At 40.5% G+C, this 17,209-nt stretch overlaps 1 protein-coding gene across 1 annotated transcript in view; it reads right to left on the bottom strand.

Moving 5' to 3' along the window:
* The window catches only part of LOC135940060 (uncharacterized), a 102,310-nt gene that overhangs the window by 31,106 nt on the left and 53,995 nt on the right, over positions 1-17,209 (bottom strand). Inside the window, exons 2-3 of the mRNA XM_065484731.1 lie at positions 9,198-9,403; positions 4,225-4,360 (exon numbers count right to left, since the gene is read on the bottom strand). Coding sequence (XP_065340803.1) covers positions 4,225-4,360; positions 9,198-9,403 — 342 coding nt within the window. The remainder of the gene's footprint in view (positions 1-4,224; positions 4,361-9,197; positions 9,404-17,209) is intronic.

The raw sequence follows: 17,209 nt of genomic DNA, 5'->3' as shown, positions 1-17,209 counted from the left end.
TATTTTTATGTGTTCCGGATTTACTTTTCCACCAGAAGTGAGCACGAGTCTTGCAATTTTTTATATTCAAAATTTATTAAAAGTTGAATTTTTAGCCTAAATCAGTACAAAATATTCTGAAAATGGTGTTTCATGGTGAAAGGATTAATTTAGACCACGAAAATAACTAAATTCACGATACACCACGTTGCCTCTCTTGCGTTTCGCAACTAACCGCGACCCCAACCCTATTTTTGTCGTGTCTCTTATCTCTATACTACCTCAACACGTCTTGACCTTTGATCTATCGCCGTTTCAATTGTTGCCCTGAATTAATTCACTTTAAATTGCTTGAAATCCATTGATTCATGCTCTTAAAGTCCATTAATTCGTATTTCACTCTTCAGAAAAGTATTTTAAAAACGCTCAGTTCTATAGGGACTATAGTTTGACCTAACGCATAATATATAACTCATTTTCCTGAAATTCCAGCTAATTTCTAACGTGCACTTTTCCTTGCTTGTGCTCGAATTACGTAGACAGTGGCGATTTGCAATTTGCAGAGTGCGCTGAAAGTGTGGGGGAGCAGTTCTCTCTCTCTCATTCGCTCGATCAAACTGCAGAAACGGCAGGGTGGCTGGCAACACGTCCGACCGACACAGCGCCGTGAGTTTTACTTAGTTCGGTGCCGCGTGCGTAACTGGGTGCAATAAGTTAGTTTGATGGCGCAAGGATTAATGGGCGCGACTCTTAGCCTAATGCTGCAGCCGCGGGGCAGAAAGGGAGAAAGAGCGAGCGAGACGCCTAATAACAAAGCTCTATGCCACACCGAGTTTGTTTACAGTGTGTTTCCGAGGCTTTGCGCGCAAAAGCGACACAGCCCCGATATAAATTGCCGGCTGGAAACGACAGCCGGGCTGTGAAACACATCAAGAATGGAAATTAGAATGCATGTACCCCGCTTAATCTCACTTTTCGAGAGACGTAGCAGTGTTATTTCCACTTTTTAACTTTAAAAATCTCATCGTAATATTAATTCTTGGTGAGATTTTCCCAGAAGCGTTTTGAATTTTTGTACGCGTTGTCAAATTATTTTTTTAAATTAATATTTTTGACCCAATATGTGATTTAGAACTGTATGGAATGCTATGATTAATTTTAAGCAAATGAAGAAAAAGGTCTGAAAACCTTTCGAGGCCCTCAACTTTATCAAAATCGTAATTGACAAATCCAGCGTAATTTTTTAATTCTATCGGTTTATCGATTTTATAGTCTAGAAAATAACTATCTTAAGGAGCCGAAGTAAAACAATTTCGAAGAAAAATTAAACTTTAATGCAAAACCATACCAATTATTGACAGCATGCTAATTATAAAGAATAAAAATTAGTTTTAACCAGCGTTGATGTTAAATCCACTCACACAATATGTATAATAAAGCTGGATAAAAGTTAGGATCCGAGAGCCGTACAGGAAGAGATGTCTGCCATGTTGCACATCCCCTGAAGCAGAATAGTGCGTTGGTGGTGCGAATCGCAACACTTTTCGCGCTGAAAGCCCTGCTCTCGCACTCGAATGGAAACTCGATAGATAAAAATATGCCGCGCCGCCGCGAGCAGACTTGTTTTGGTCTCTGGCACTAATTCTCTCTCTCTCTCTCTCTCTCTCTCTCTTTCTCTCTCTCTCTCTCTCTCTCTCTCTCTCTCTCTCCTGCGCACTTGACTTCTCTCTTTCTCGTTGAGCGCCGATCAAAACGCCTGACGAGACGTCTTCTTGCTTGGCAAGTTTTGGTCCTTGCCGACCGCCGCCGCCGTTGCCGCCGCCAACTCAGTGAATCGCAGCGGCACAAAAAGAGAGTAATCTGCTGCTGACTGCGCGCTCTCTCAGCCGCCGACACAGACTTTGATTGCACACGGAGATAGCTCGCCTCCGACAGACACATATGTTCCTTTCGATACTTGCAGATTGAAATTACCACACCGATTTACGTTGATTGAACAGATGTTTTATACAATCTCTACTTCTAATTGAAGACGAGGAAAATAATTATATGGATCCTGGGTGATCCTATATCAACTTCAGTCTGTTTGATTTTTTTTAAAAAATCAAAGAAATTGTTTTTGATCCTACCATGCATAGCAATTATTATAGAAGTATCGTGAATTTTCTTAAAGTAGCTGTAGAATCCAATTTTTTGTCCGAGCTAATCTATTCCTGAGAGTAGAATTGGGTTAGGCAGACGAAACACTCGGCAATTCGACACAACGTGCCAGAAATTGATGGAAACGTAAAAACCCATTTTTTGGCGGTTTTTGCTTTCAAATTGTTAAAAAGAGGAACAAGATCGACGCCGACCAATCAGAGAAGGGAGCGGTTCTCTGATTGGCGATTGCTTAATATCGAGACGGCAGCGACACAGCGACAGCCGGCGCAATTAAGCGAAAGACTGGCTGTCCTGCTATGTCACTGTGGCTGTGTGGCACTGCTGTCTCGATCTTATTGTTACGTCTATACATATTATAGCCAATCAAAGAACCGATCTCTTCTCTGGATGGTCTCGCTGGCGCTCTAAAAGAAACATTTCTTTTTTTCATAATCCTTGAAAGCTTTCAGTTAGGATTTAAAAGTGATTGCTTCTTGAGAGGGTGGTGACTTCTTCCAAGCTATATATTTTTGACGCTGGAGATGAATCAAGCGCTTAACTTTTTCTTTCGCTTGAGAAGTTTTATTCTTAAAAATCATTTTGAAGTCTGCCCCCGTACTTGTCACCATTTTTCGCTCTTCAAGACGTTTTTTTGCCCAAAATGCCTGTTCGATTGGAAGCATGAGGTCGAACGCAATTTTTGCCCGGCAGAACGCAGAACGCAATAAGCTATATGTAAATAGAGTGCGGGGAGAAATTGAAAGGGGCGCGCGCGTAATAAAGACGTCGAAGGAGCGAAGGAAGACCGCGCGGCGAGCTGCGGGGGCGAATTTATTTTCCAATCTCGGTGGCGAAATGAGCGGTGAATACCAACCAGAACGTGACTCGTGCTCTCATTTTTCGCGCGCGCACAAAGCTCAAGCTCTCTCTGTGTGTCAGCCGCGAAATTAATGGCTTCCTTCCCTTTTAGATGACAAATAACATTGCCGACTGAATGTGAAATAAGTCTACTCGAGAGTGCGGAGACCGGCGGGAGCGCAGAAGAAGAAAAAACGCGCGGCGGAAATAATCTTGTTAGAATTAATTTGTATGAAGTGCCCGGCATAAATCAGCTATGACAAAAATTTAATTAGACTGAGAGCGTGCGCAGCTTTGTCTTGCTCCTTCGCCGACTAATTTATCTCGTTTTAATTAGCGCCGCCGCCGTGACGCCGCTCGAAAAATGGCGATTGATTAATCACCAAGCGCCGCGCTCTCGAATTGCCTTCGTCTTTATTTACGCTAGGCTCCGGAATATCAGCAGGTCCAAACGCATATTACTTAGCACGCACAATAACAGTGGAGTTTTGCAGGGAAAGCAGGGAAAGCTTTAGAGAGAAGCACCCGGCTGACACTCATTTGATTAAATAAAATATATATGAAAAATTTAGATAACATGAAATAAATATTTTGACTTAATTGAATCTTGTACATTTATATCCATTGTTGAATTTTAAAGTTTAGGAGACTTCCGACAAAAATCAGGTGGTAGAATGGTAGCATTTTAGATGCAAATATGTACATGTATTGAAGTTTGATAACAAATCTGTAGGGTCATTCTATTTTAGTGTAAATGGGACTGAGAAAATTTACACTAGAATACTAACCAATATCATTTTTGGTTTCGGAGATACTGAGTTTTGAAAATTAAGCCCCAAGAAACAAAAATCTACAAAAACACCAATTCTGTGCATGTTACAGAGATGTGGTTTTGACCAAAAAATGTGTTTAACTAAATTACAATTAATATTTACTCAAAATTATTTACCCGAAGAAGCATTACCTCGATTATTATCTTTATATGCTCCCTATCGAGCTATTCACACGAGGCAAGTTCTGTGAAAATTCACGGTGGAATTGCTTTTAGTTTTTTAGATTAGCAGTGGAACGTCCATAGCGCGGCCACTCCAAGGCTGGAGCGCTTGTCACCAGCTACCGGAACGGCCTATTTTAAGATGTAATTTTGAAAATTGCACCAATTAATACATCGAACTGACATTCGCGATGAAAATGTGGATCTGAGTGAAAGCTTAAAGAGCGAATTTTAAAAAGGGCTGTACTCACCAACAACGAATACAGGAGCCATGACGAGCGCCGTGTCGAAGGAGGGTGCGTCCACGGAAACCTCGCACCGGTACTTGTCGCTGAGGCCGAAGTGCGCGTCCATGATCACCACCCGGTTCTGGCCGGACTGCGTCAGCTGTCGACAGCAAAGTTTTCATCAATCATCAACATCACTCTTTGAGTTTGTTCAACATGCCTCATTCATATACCAAGGAAATCTACAATGAATATCGCGAGCAATTTTATGGGCGCTTTTCAACGTTATCAAGATATTTGTTGATTTATCAGTCCTCAGCATCAGCACTTTGCTTTTTCCATGGCCACCTCCAATATCCGGGAAAAGTCCCAAAGGAGCCAGCAGTGTTCTTGAGAGGTATTGATTATTGGGATTTTGATCATCCCTCAATATATTAATACTATAATTTTTGGTCCAAATTTAATGCAAAATCACACATGACTGCTTTCTTGGCTTGTTAAAAGAGCAGTGTTTAAAATCTAATAAATTTTTTTGGATGTGAGGATTTATGCGGTACAGTTAGCCTGCTTATCTGCAAGGGACAAGAATGAGTGTCTTTTAGCGCGTGTGCAATATATCATTAAAGTAATTAATACCACATAATAGGATTTGATTTATATGACAGTTTTTAATACACGGTTGACATTGTTTAGAAATGTTTCAGATTTTTTAGTAAAAGTTTGATGCGGGGTTTCACCAGTTTTTTCCATGGCCGGCTCCATCCTGCGGAAAAAAATCCCACAACAGCCAGTTCCAATAAAGGCTCGTTGATCTCGAAAGGAAGGCGATTGTTTTTTTATTTCTATGCTCCAGTCCAGAACTTCATAAAACACAGTAATTTTTTCTACAATCTTGATAGATGCGAGGTTTCCTACAATTTTTTGGGAAAATACCTTTGCGATTTTGTTAAAGTAGTTTTTGAGCATATCGCGCCGTTTTCCTTAATCGATTCCATAAGTTCCTCATCCTCACAATACTGAAGATCTTGCAAAATGTTAATCTTGGAAGACTTTCTTACTCCCTCAGATTCGTACGTCGAGAAAAGCTCGAGGATGAACCTGACGTACCACTCTTTTACACTCTCGTCAACTGGTTTGGTTGTTGGATCGCAAAGGTCGAGGAACGACGTCACAAACCACGGAAGCAAAAAATACTGTACCATAATATGCCAATCTCTCAGATTTTCCGCTTTCCCTTCTGCAACGTTATTTATTTCGTAATGCGAAGCGATGCTGTCGATCACTATTTTTTATTGATTCTAAAGAAAATTTAATATAAATTATGCATATAAGATTCCCAATTCCCCTTGCGTCTGGAAAAAAATCAATTTTAATAAGAGGTTCACAACAATTTTATGAAAATATTTTAGCCATAGGACACGGAACAAATTGCACCTTTTTATTCTAAATCCACAAACAAAAATCGGAGATGTCAATCTTTTAAAAAAGCCACACTCAACTAAACCAACAAATAAGCTTTAAGGTAAATATACTCAGACTGAAGAGCCGGCAAGGACTGGAATTAGCCGTCGTGTGCTCACAGGAAGCGAATTCCCCAAAGAGTGGCGGCGAGCGGGACGGCCGTTTGCCCAGGGACGGCAACAAATAGGCACGCAATTAGGCCGCTTTTGATTGGTCCCACGTGGGCCCCGGGGACCTCATTTCTGCGGAAACAGTTTGCAAAGTCGGCCGCGTGCGGTGTGTGCAACCGGAGCCGGCCGGCGTCGGCAAGGCCTCGCTAATTCACAGCTCGCGTTTCAGCCTGCCTGCCTCGTTTAATGAGATTGAGCATCGCATCGAATTCCACTATACTAGTGTGCAACATCAAAGTGGCACGCGGTGGCAACAACAAGAAGTGCCATTTAACTTGTTCTGCCTGCCGAACCGAGCCAAAGCCGCGTTGTCGCTACTACAATTCGCACCGAACCAGGCAAGATGGCTTCTGCGAAGCCGATTTACAGCCCTTTTACATTTCTGAGAACCCTTCATGCCGATTAAGTTTCAGAATTAATTGCTTCAGAATTAATTGCTGCCAGGAATCACTTTGATATGGGTGATAGAACAGAAATCTCGGCAAAATCGGAGAGCTGATGGAATTTGCATTTTTAGCATCCTTAAAATATTTTCCACTTACCAATTGCCTGGTATATCCGGTTTAAAAATTGACTCGTATTTATCATCAAAATGTTTTGAAATAGTAAAAAAAGCTTGACTTTATGCATTTTATGAAAAATGCCTAAGAAAAAATTACAACTTCTATAACTCAACTAGTCGTTACATTTCTGCTCGCGATTTTCCCCAGAATAGTTCGCTATTGGAAAATTGCGAAATTTTGCTCATCATCCCATTTTTCCTGCTTACAATGCGCATGTTAAAAAATGCCAAGTTCAATGAAATGGGACCACATTTCAGGAAATTATGGCAGTTTGAAACTTCGTAAATATTTTTTTAACTCGAAATGTGGATCTAGAGAATCATTAATTAACGGGACCATTCTATAAAATCTAGATGCACATTTTAGTCATTTTATTTTTTGCTTAATTTATTCAGGTCAGTTTTCAGTTTCAAGTTACTAAATTTTATCCTATAAATGCAGAAAATCGCACCGATAATAGTTTTATCTTATTTGAAATCAAGCTTGGCTGAAAAATTATTGAACCAGCTGAGCAAAGAGCAAAGTTACGTGAGCGTCGCAGGACTCTGGTTGTTGGGGCGGCGTTCTAGCTAAAAAGTTTTCGGGCAAAGCCGTGCGGCCGACACTTGGCAACTCGGGGCTCAATCTTCGCCTCTTGGCAAAGTAAACACCGACCTTTTGAATGGCAACCCTTTCACCTGAAACGGCTGGCGTCGTCAAACTTGGGTATTTGAACTCACGCCGCTTTTCATGGCCCCCACTATAACGTCAAAATTCCAAATTAGCATGAGAGTTTGCGCCAGGCGCGCGTCGCGCGTGTCATTCCGCCAGTTCATGCGCGTAGATTCTTCCTATATGGTTCAAATTGGTACTATCAAGCTTGAAAAAAAGATAATTGAAGGAAGAAACTGCCAGCTGAGGAATAGGAACGATGTTGAGTCCTATGACCTTTTTTAATAAATTTTTTTAAAAAGATGAGCTCATCGAATTTGAATAATTCAGATTTATCTATGAAAGATTTAGTTGTTTCCATGATATTTTACTTTAAAAAATTAGATCAAATATTGCTCTGAAATTTGCAGGTGTAGGGCTTAGTCCATTTCAATAATTACCCTCTGCTCTACAAAGACTATGGACTAGCTGCCTCGTGGTATTTAAGTAATCGGAGACATAAATGAAATAGAACAGAAGTTAATAAATATCTATTATCCTAGGATTAATCTGATTTATTTTTTGCAACACTTTTTTAGTAATGTTAAGTAGTTTTTTGTGTCTGCATCTCAATAAATAAAATAAATAAACTTCATTAGCTGTGGCAAAATCAACTTGCAGTGCGGAATTTATACAAAATATGTATTTCAACCATGTTTGTTTTACGTTGTATTCGTGTTTATATAACTCTCCGAGGTTCAGATGGGATGTAATTTTCTCCGCTTCTGAGGTTGCAAATTCCTCTGCGGAGTCAACAAGCATTGATCTTGCGGCAAAACAAGCGCGGCGCGATTTGTTTTGCGAAAGTGCACGCGACACGAAGGCAGGCGGGCGGGCGAGGGCGGCGGAAAAAGGTCTCTCGCGTGTGTGCAGTTTCCGCAACAACAGTGAGAACACAACAGCGTCTGTTTGTGACATTCCACCGAGAATAATATAGCAGCGGAGTTTTCTTGCCGGGCGAAATAATTATTTGCCCTCAACTCTCGTCGTCGGCGTCGTAATTAAATTGCACGGCCGCGCTGTTTCGCGCCCGCGGCCTCAAAACTAATCCGACCAGGTATGTGTTTATGCGAAATCGAGAATAAACGGCTCGAAAATCGAAGCCACTTAAAAGTTTGTAACAAGTGGCTGTGAAAAGAGAGCCCCAGGCGCAGCAGCTCGAGTCTGCACTCTCTTTCTCTCTCGCGCGGATAATGGGCTCACTTGTTTTCACCCAGATTATTATTATTTCAATATGATGCCGCCGATGACGTGTATCGCTTCATGAACTAGGTCGAAGCGGCTCTTCTTTTACCACGGCTCGTGCGAGCAGACTAATAGCCCTCAACTTGCTACATCATTTTCTCGGAAGACTAGACCAGAAAATAGAAGCCATTATTTTCTAGCATTCTTAAACCACTCCAAGAAACTTTGTCCTGGAAACTAAATTTGTTTTGTTCGTTTTCTGCATAAGTTCTTTAGCAACACTCGATCTTCCGTGCCACGGTTGTTCTTCCCCCTCAGATATAATGCAATATAGTTTATTTAGTTAAAAAACTTTTGAAATGAGAATTTTTGCTATTGTCCTCTTCATTCTCATTAAAAAAATCATTCAATGGTGTTAGAATTTGAGACGATCATACATTTATTCGTGGCGCCAAATCTCACAATTTTAAGATTCTCTTTTGCTACATTTCAAAATATTTAAAACTTTTGAAACTGACACAAATCTTCTTAAAATGTTGAAATTGCTCGCAAAGTTTGATTAACAACGAGCAAATCAGTCTACCACGCCTCAGCAAATTTTAGACGTTTCAAATAATATGTAGCAAACAAATAATCTAACAAGTATTTTGAGGAAAAAAATCAATGTTTTTCGCACGCCCTTTACCGTCATGAACACTGAAAAATCACTTAAATTCATCTTTATCGTCAAAAAAGTAAAAAAATAAAAGCCAAATATTTCGAGCACATAACAGAGCGCCTGCAAAAGTGGAGAGGTATGCAATCGGCAGGGGCGGCGAGGTGCGCGGGCTGCATACGCCTACTATCGCGGTAGGGGGGCGAAAATCGGTCAGGCGGGAAAGGAAAGAAAAGAGAGGGCGCGACTCAATTATCGGCCGGCGATACTCACATTGACGTTGACGCCGGAGAGTGGGAAAACCTTTCCGGGCGGATTGTCCTTGGGCAGGTAGCGGTAGAACTCCTTCTTGCCCTTGTACCATTTGACGGCGTACAGCTGGTCGCCCTCTGTGTCGAAGTGGCACTCGAGCTTGATTGCGTCGCCCACGGGCACGCCCCCCGGTGAGATCACTCGCACGTCCTTCAGCCCACCGACCACTGAAACACGAAAATGACGGTACGGGTCACAATATGCCTATAGTTTGGAAGAGAAGGATAAAATGGAATTGAATTAACGTTGCTTACATAATTTTTCACATAAATACCGTGTAAACTCGAATGAATGTAAATTATGTCTAGTCCACAGCCTGATTGATTCATGCCATGTAAAGGAATTTCTGAGCAATTAAGTTCCGATGGTTTGAATATGATTAGAAGGCAGTTCCCCAAGTATATGGACAGGAATGGTGATAAATCAAACATTTATATAAACATGTAAAGGTTCGAAAAAAAGTAAAATGTCCGGGGAAGTAAGTGCATAGTTCTGGCAGGGGTCTGACCCTAGGAAAATGAAAATTTTACAAATTGTTAATTGTTAAAACTAACCCACAATTCTAATGATTTTCAATTGTTGCCCTGTATCAATTTTTGGATTAAAAATGATTGCAGCAAAATAAATCTGATTCTTTCAACTCAAAAAAGTATTAGCCTTTTTTCTGCTACATGTTTAACGGATGTATCTCTCGGCCTTTCCCATAGCGTGCGGCAACGAATAAAATTCGCGTTTGACATGCATTTTTGGCACGCACCGCTCGGCTGGAAGGAGCTGGCTGGATGTAAAATGGCTCAATTTACATGACAACAAACGGCGTGTGGAGGAATAAAAGTGGCTGCCTGCTGCTGCTGCTGCTTTATGCGCCAACTTTGCAAAAACAATGGCCGCGCCCGCTCATCTCCATTATTATTGTTTGCGGACGCACCTTAAAAAGCGGCGAAATTCATGCATCACGGATTCGGTGGAGGGAGATTAAGCCAGACGAAAGAAGTTTCGCCAGCCGCATTTGCATCTCAATGGGCGCCGGCTTTGCCCCGAAATTGCATTAATTATACACTCGCCGCTTTTAAAGCAGACACTCTGCGCTAATTGTCGTTTAAAGCGCGCGCAAGAAAGAAACGGGCCTGAAGGCTCGCACAAACTTTGTCCTCGTGGAATTAATTAGCTCCTAATTTCCAGCATCTCTCGACCAAATCGATGGAATGAATCGGAATGAAGGTTCCAAAGACCAAAGAGTTTCGCTGTGGAAATGTTAATCTTTCCTTGGAAGCAAGGGGAAAGTTTTAAATTAAGACAATGGAAATTTTCACAAAGGTCATTGCGTCATAGTTTGGGGTAGCAGATCATAAAAATAATAATAACCAATAAATAAGCTGTAAAATTTGCTAATAATTTAAAAAAAAAATCGAGTGTTGAAACTCTTAAGACTGAATATGGCTTAAAAAGACTCGTTCTCTGCTTTTTAGCTTCGTTGGTGCATTGCGTTCGCAGTTTGCCGAATTTAAACTTGATACCCTCAAGGGAGACTCGTCGCCCTGCTTAAGTGATCACTCTGCCCGAAATATTAATAAAAAGCGGGTCGGCTTTCATGTTCGCGTGTGTCGAAAGAAAGCCAGCAAGCACGTACATATATCGCTGCGAGGCCGCCTAATTTTATCGGAATTTCTCTTCAGAAAACACGCGCACGTTTTTGGTGCAAGAATGCGCTGCGTAGGCGCTGCGCAGAGCTCGGATTTCTGCAAAAAAAAAAATCGTGCACGGCGCTGAAAGGAGCAAAGTGCGCCGCGCCGCCGGCCGAGCTCTTTCTCCTGCGCCGGGCGTGCCGGTAATTTTGATGAGAGTCAGAACGGAGCGCACATCCAGCCAGCCAGCCTCATCGACTATGCAAATTGCGTTGCTGCACTCTGCTGCACAGATATAGATGCGCCGCAATATTGCCCTGATTTGCATGCGGCGGCGGCGGGTGTACGGGTACGGACGACGATGCATGTGCGTCGAGAGATGCTCGAGAGCTTTGCAAACCGTCCGAGTCAGCTCTTTCTCGCGCGCGTTATCTGTCACTGCGCACGCAGGCGACTGGAAGAGCAAAGACCGGCCTCTCTGTCCCGACCATGATTTCAATTAAGCTCTTTTCAAGTTGTAAAATGAAGAAAACAAAGAAAATTCTAAAATTTTCTTTATTAAACAAGCAAGAGGCCTGGAAGTTTGATTATCATGTTAACAAACTCATTAATAATTAGATGAATGCGGTAAAACTTATGTCTTTTAGAGAGACAAAAATTATTTTAATCAGCAAAAAACAAAAAATAAATCAGAAATTAATATGAATTGACGTGAATTGAAAAATACTAATTCAATCAAAATCGCCTTTTTGCTGAAGATCAAACTTCAGTTGCTTTTTACAATTTTTAAACTAAATTCTCTTCAGTTTGGCGAATAATTAGCATGTAATTTGAACAGATTTGGGTTAATATGTATAGTTTTTTGCATTTAATAATGAATTTTATATTTTTTTATCAAAAAACCTCCCTTTAATTGACATAGAAATTGTAATGTGGGACATCCTTGGAAATTGATGATAATTATGATAAGATATAACAGATTTATTTGATAAGATTAAAAATACGTTTTTAAAAACTATTTAACACCACAGCAAAATAATTGGACGATATATTATGGATAACAGCGTAGCACAAAATACATTCTTCTATCCAGAAGCATTTTTTTATTCCGAATAAACTAGTGTTATTGCGCTCGATTCAGCGGAAGCAGCGAGCGTGTTTGTTCTGCGCGGTGACAGTGATGCAAAAAATTGGCATCCTGTCAGGGAAAACAAGCGCTGATTGGCCAGCTGCGCGAATCCTTTCCGACGGTTATGTGGCGCTGCAGTGCACTTTGCAGGCAAAGTAGATTGCCAATATAAATATGTTTGTCGGGTGCGGAATAAAGAAACACCTGCACAGCAGTTATTCATGGGCAGTGCTCGCGTGTTTATTGCTTCATCTGCAGGCATTGTTGGCGACACTTCTGCAACTGTCCCGCGGGAACGATTTATTTTAATCGGGGGGAGGGCAAAAAATATTTCTTCTCGAGCTCCCCGGGCGGCGAGAAAATAAAAGATTAAAAGGCGACGGAGGAGAATGATATTATCATCGGGTTCAATTAATCAAGAGGGTCAAAGTTGCGCTTTTTGCCCGTTTGGCCGGCGGTGGACGCACGCAGCGGAAGAAGAGAGTGACGCGCCGCGGGTGTCAAAAATTCTCGTGCGGGCTCGTTTTTTGTTGCCTGGCCGACGTGGTGAGAATGGCCAAAGGGGAAAAAACACGGAGCGCCGCGCATCTTGCCTGGCTCCTCTCTATTTCCGCGCCAGATTCACTGAATTCTTAATCAAATCTGCGCCTTTGACGCTCCTTTTTGTGCGATCACACCCCTGCACACAATGTCGCGTGCGTGCGATGGCGCGTCGCTCTCGACAACTCTCGCCTCTCAATTGGACCGTCTCGAAAATAAAAAGATCCAAACTCCAGGCAACGCTTGCCGGTGGCTCAGGTGGAATTCTAAAAAGCGGATTCCGAAAAGGCCTGGACCCTTTTTTGGGGAGAATTTTCTTCCAAACCAAATGCGCCTCACGTTGAAACAGCCTTCGATTGAATTTATTTTTAAATTCGTTTATTCTTCAATTCCAGAAACCTGCAATTTTAATTTAATCGAAAATATATTGATAAATTGCATAATGGGTACAAGTTTGGCTTTATATTTCAGTGCTAGAGAGCAAATATCTTGGCTGATGAAATTTTCATATTCTGTATAGAATTTCCTCTCCCCAAATTTTCGGAAAAGAAGTATCAAATCATGGAGGACATTGCTCTAATTTTTACAGTGTTTGCTGTTGTACATATTTAATTAATTTCCATTTGTACATAAACAGACATGGTGTTTGAAAATGGAGAAAAGCGGCGTGGGCAGGAAATCTCATCACACTCGCGTTTTCCGCTTCTGGGCACGAAAGAAGCAGCAGACAGACGTCGCGTAGGTACACAGCAACTGGCACGTGGCTGCGTTCACACGCCAGGAGCATAAGCAATTTCGGCCTAATACGGAGAGCGAGTGAGAGTGAAAGAGTGTGAGAGAGAGAGAGAGAGAGAGAGAGAGAGAGAGAGAGAGAGAGAGAGAGAGAGAGAGAGAGAGAGAGAGAGAGAGAGAGAGAGAGAGAGAGAGAGAGAGAGAGAGAGAGAGAGAGTCAACTATGACAAACAAACACAGGCGTGAATGGCGCAATTTTCTGCCACCCTTTTCCACCCTGACCTGCGCCGCCGTGACTCAATTTCCTCGGCAATCATTCCTCTCTCTTGTTTCTTAGGAAAGATAACCAATTTTCTCATTTGAAGAGCAGAGGAGGCAGAATTTCATTCACGAAATAACTCATGCCTCTTTGTGTAATTATGAAGCCGCCAACAAAGATGGCGTCACGGTATAATTATGATTTTAAGGCACCTACGCTCTGGAATTTAGGACTCAATATCCTGCAACTGTGCTTTCTGAACTTAAAATAATGATTTCTTATGATGTTATGATCTCATCTTTTTTATTAAAATAGAAAAAACCTTGCAGAGAAATTGCTGTGACTTTGTGCGATAGAATGGAAAGCGGTAAACACGGCGGGCGGATTAGGCGGACAAGTTGGGCTTCTTATTTACCAAGCGGCACGTTTCGAGAGTTTGACCAATTAATTCAGCGTGTCTCGCAACTTTACGAAATCTCGGCCAAGTTTGCGCGCGGCGCTGCTCGCGATGATTTACGACGCAGGCATTAATACGGGCGCAAGTCGAGTCGAGAGCATATTGCGAGCAGCAAGAAGAAGAAGCGCGTCGCTCGCAAATTGTTTCCAAGGAGAGCAGCCGACCCCATAAATAAAATTAGCGCCGGCCGACGGACACTGCTCTGCTCTGCCCTGGCTGCGCTGAAGCTGCACACGGCCATTTATTTACGTGTCTACATGCTCGATGTATTTACGAGCTGCATTTTTCTGCCGCGCCCCGCTAATTGGGTCACTCGCCACCGCGCGGCAAAATGGGTCCTGAGTGGAAATTCCGTTTTCCTCTGCTATGCAAACGGCGAGAATTTGAACGCCTCGATGCATGCACGCATGCCGCTAAATGAGGCCGAACTCGAGTTCTCTGCTCATCGACAGTGCTAAATCAGAAAAAAATACAATTCATGAGTAGGACTCCTGATAATTGATATTTCCACGTGGATATTACAGTAACGTGCCGCACAATAATTTTCACCCATAGATAAAGGCTTTTTATATTAGTAATTTAAAAATGTCATAATAAAATAGAGGAGATTTTACCACAGATAAATTATTTTTAAAACATGAATCAATTTTGCACGTGAATTTTAGTTTTTAATGGACAAAAATATCATTTAAAAACATATCATTGATTTATAAATTTAATTTTCTTCTATACTTATTGATGATTTAAATAAAATCGTGGGTCTTCAAAAGCTGTGATATTCACCGAGACTTTATTTTACTAACAATTCACTCACTGCATTTCTCCAACTTAATTTTTTGTGTTCTGTGGAGGAACACCATTCATGTGTTGGAAATTTATGTTTTGATTTTAGTTTGTGCAGAGTTATCTTCTGCAATCAAATGAGGGACGTACATTGAAGAAGAGATTCTAATTTTGAAATACCATTTAAGGGCTAAAATACGCTAGAATTCAAATAAAATTTAATTTATTAATTATAGCGAAAAGAAAAAAACGACTATCGATTTTTTGTGGGCTACTTTAATGTTCTAGCTTTTAAAAAGGAGCACCAAAAATAAATTTTATGTTTTTTGACTCATTTTTAAAACGGATTATTACTACAAAACCAGTAAATTGATAATTTAATCAGGATTTTAGCTATAAACCTCAGCAAAAACGATACATTTTCCCGCACTTTGCGGTACGTGTCACGTTTTTTTTTAATTTGCCAGGGAACCATGCCCCAATTTAAAATTTTTAAGCTATGCATTCTTTCTGTGGTCGCAGCTAATAGAGGATCTATCAAACGTGAATTGCAAAATTTTCCCTTTCAATTACACTCCCACATTCCCAACCATATTTTTTCTGTTATTAATTAAATATTCACTGTTTTACTTATGGATAAAATTTTGAATAAAATATTCAGCGCTAGAGAGCAAACTGCTGCAACTAACAAAGCGATTCCTACTATCTTTGAACGTGTGATGGTAATAATCCTATGGCTAAATCACTGAAAAGTCAATTTTTCATTGTGTGCATGCATCTCTTGTTGCTGACAAAATCGCTGTTGATGGTTGAGAATCAAATCCAAAATATTTGGAGCCAGTCCAGATTAGTAGAGATGTCCGACACAAGTTAAATTTATGGACTTTTGGTTGGATCTTATTTGTGACAAGTGCTTTTACACTAACAGAAAAAATTACTTTGTGATAAATTAACAACTGAAGTTTAAATTTATTTCTAATTTAAAAATTTGAATCTCAGCCTGTTTTAATTAGTTTTTAAAATAAATATCTTTATTGCACTCCAATAGACTCCTCTAAACACTCATGTACATTTCCAATTACTAAAATCAGGGTAAAAAGTCAAAACCGTAAAGTAGAATCGATTTCTGTTTATTGACGTGTGCAAGAATCCGAAGGGAAAACACGTTTGTTCGTTCGATCGATCAAGTTTAAATAAACGTCTCTCGACTCTCGAAGTCTGCTTGGTTGGCGAATCTCATGTCGTGTGGGCGTATGAATGATTAAAATTTCCAATATATATAGCTCTTGAATGCACGGAAAAGTATGTAATTCTCTTTCGCTCTCTCGTTTCTCGGCAACCAGAGAAGTTGATATGAGCAAATTCCTGGAGAAGAGAATGTGTTTAGACAAGCGGAGCGTTCCGCTTGCGAAGGAACAGTTGATCAAATATTTTTGCCGAACATCACAAAAAGACGAGAGAAATATTCCGCAGACAAGGCAGAGAAGCATAATATTAATAACCGTCTCTCGTCAGCGTAATTTTAATATTCGCCGGCACTTTGTCGGATTCATAAGAACAAAATGCGCGCAATGTTTTTGCTTCAGGTTTTATTATTAATAAAACTTCCACTGACGAAGCGTTCGGCTTTCCAATTTGCGAGCATCCAACAGGCAAAAATACGACAGATGAATACAATTATTTTTTTCCAGATTCAAGACTTCACTGGTTATTGTTCTCTTTCAAATATGGACAATAATAGCTCTATAATCTCAGAAAATTACATGCTCAGAGAAGAATACAACATGATGTTCATCAAATTACAGATTCAAATAAAACTGGAAGATAAGGGAATGAATGAAGAATTATTTTCTGCAACGTAGAATGATGATTCTTTCAAAGAAAAATTCCCCTATTGTAAAAAAGCCTCTATGATTGTTTTTCATCTCGCACTATTTGTGACTGGCTGAAAAGCTTCTAAACATTCGGATGTATTTCAATAAAAAATATCATTTTGCTCCACTCATTAGAACAAATGAGACTCTGTACATACCAACAATGAACAGTATTTTGCATTGTTTGCTCTAGCAAGCAGTCCGCTGAATTTAAGCAAAATTTCTTCTCGGCAATTTCCAAAAATCAAATCAGGACTGAAATATAAATTTCAGATTTTTCTGAATTTATTCGAAACCCATGTTTTTTGCTTGATTTTGATTTGTCTCGTTCATAACTATCCATCGGTATGCGAATTATGAGCTAAATTTCCCTCTTGGCGAAACAAAATTCAATAAGAAGACGCCTGATTAACTTTGGAGCCGATTTTTATCTAAACTTTTAACGGCAACCTGGGAATATTCAGAGAATATTTTAGGTATTAAGGTACAAAAGATTTTCCAGAAGAACAGCTCCAGTTGTAAACACAACTTGTTAATTAAATGAATTTCAGCAAACCACTGTTTTTACAAATGG

The sequence above is a fragment of the Cloeon dipterum genome, chromosome 3 (genome assembly GCF_949628265.1).
Source record: "Cloeon dipterum chromosome 3, ieCloDipt1.1, whole genome shotgun sequence".
In the NCBI taxonomy this organism is placed as follows: domain Eukaryota; kingdom Metazoa; phylum Arthropoda; class Insecta; order Ephemeroptera; family Baetidae; genus Cloeon; species Cloeon dipterum.
This window is presented reverse-complemented; position numbering and strand designations above follow the sequence as displayed.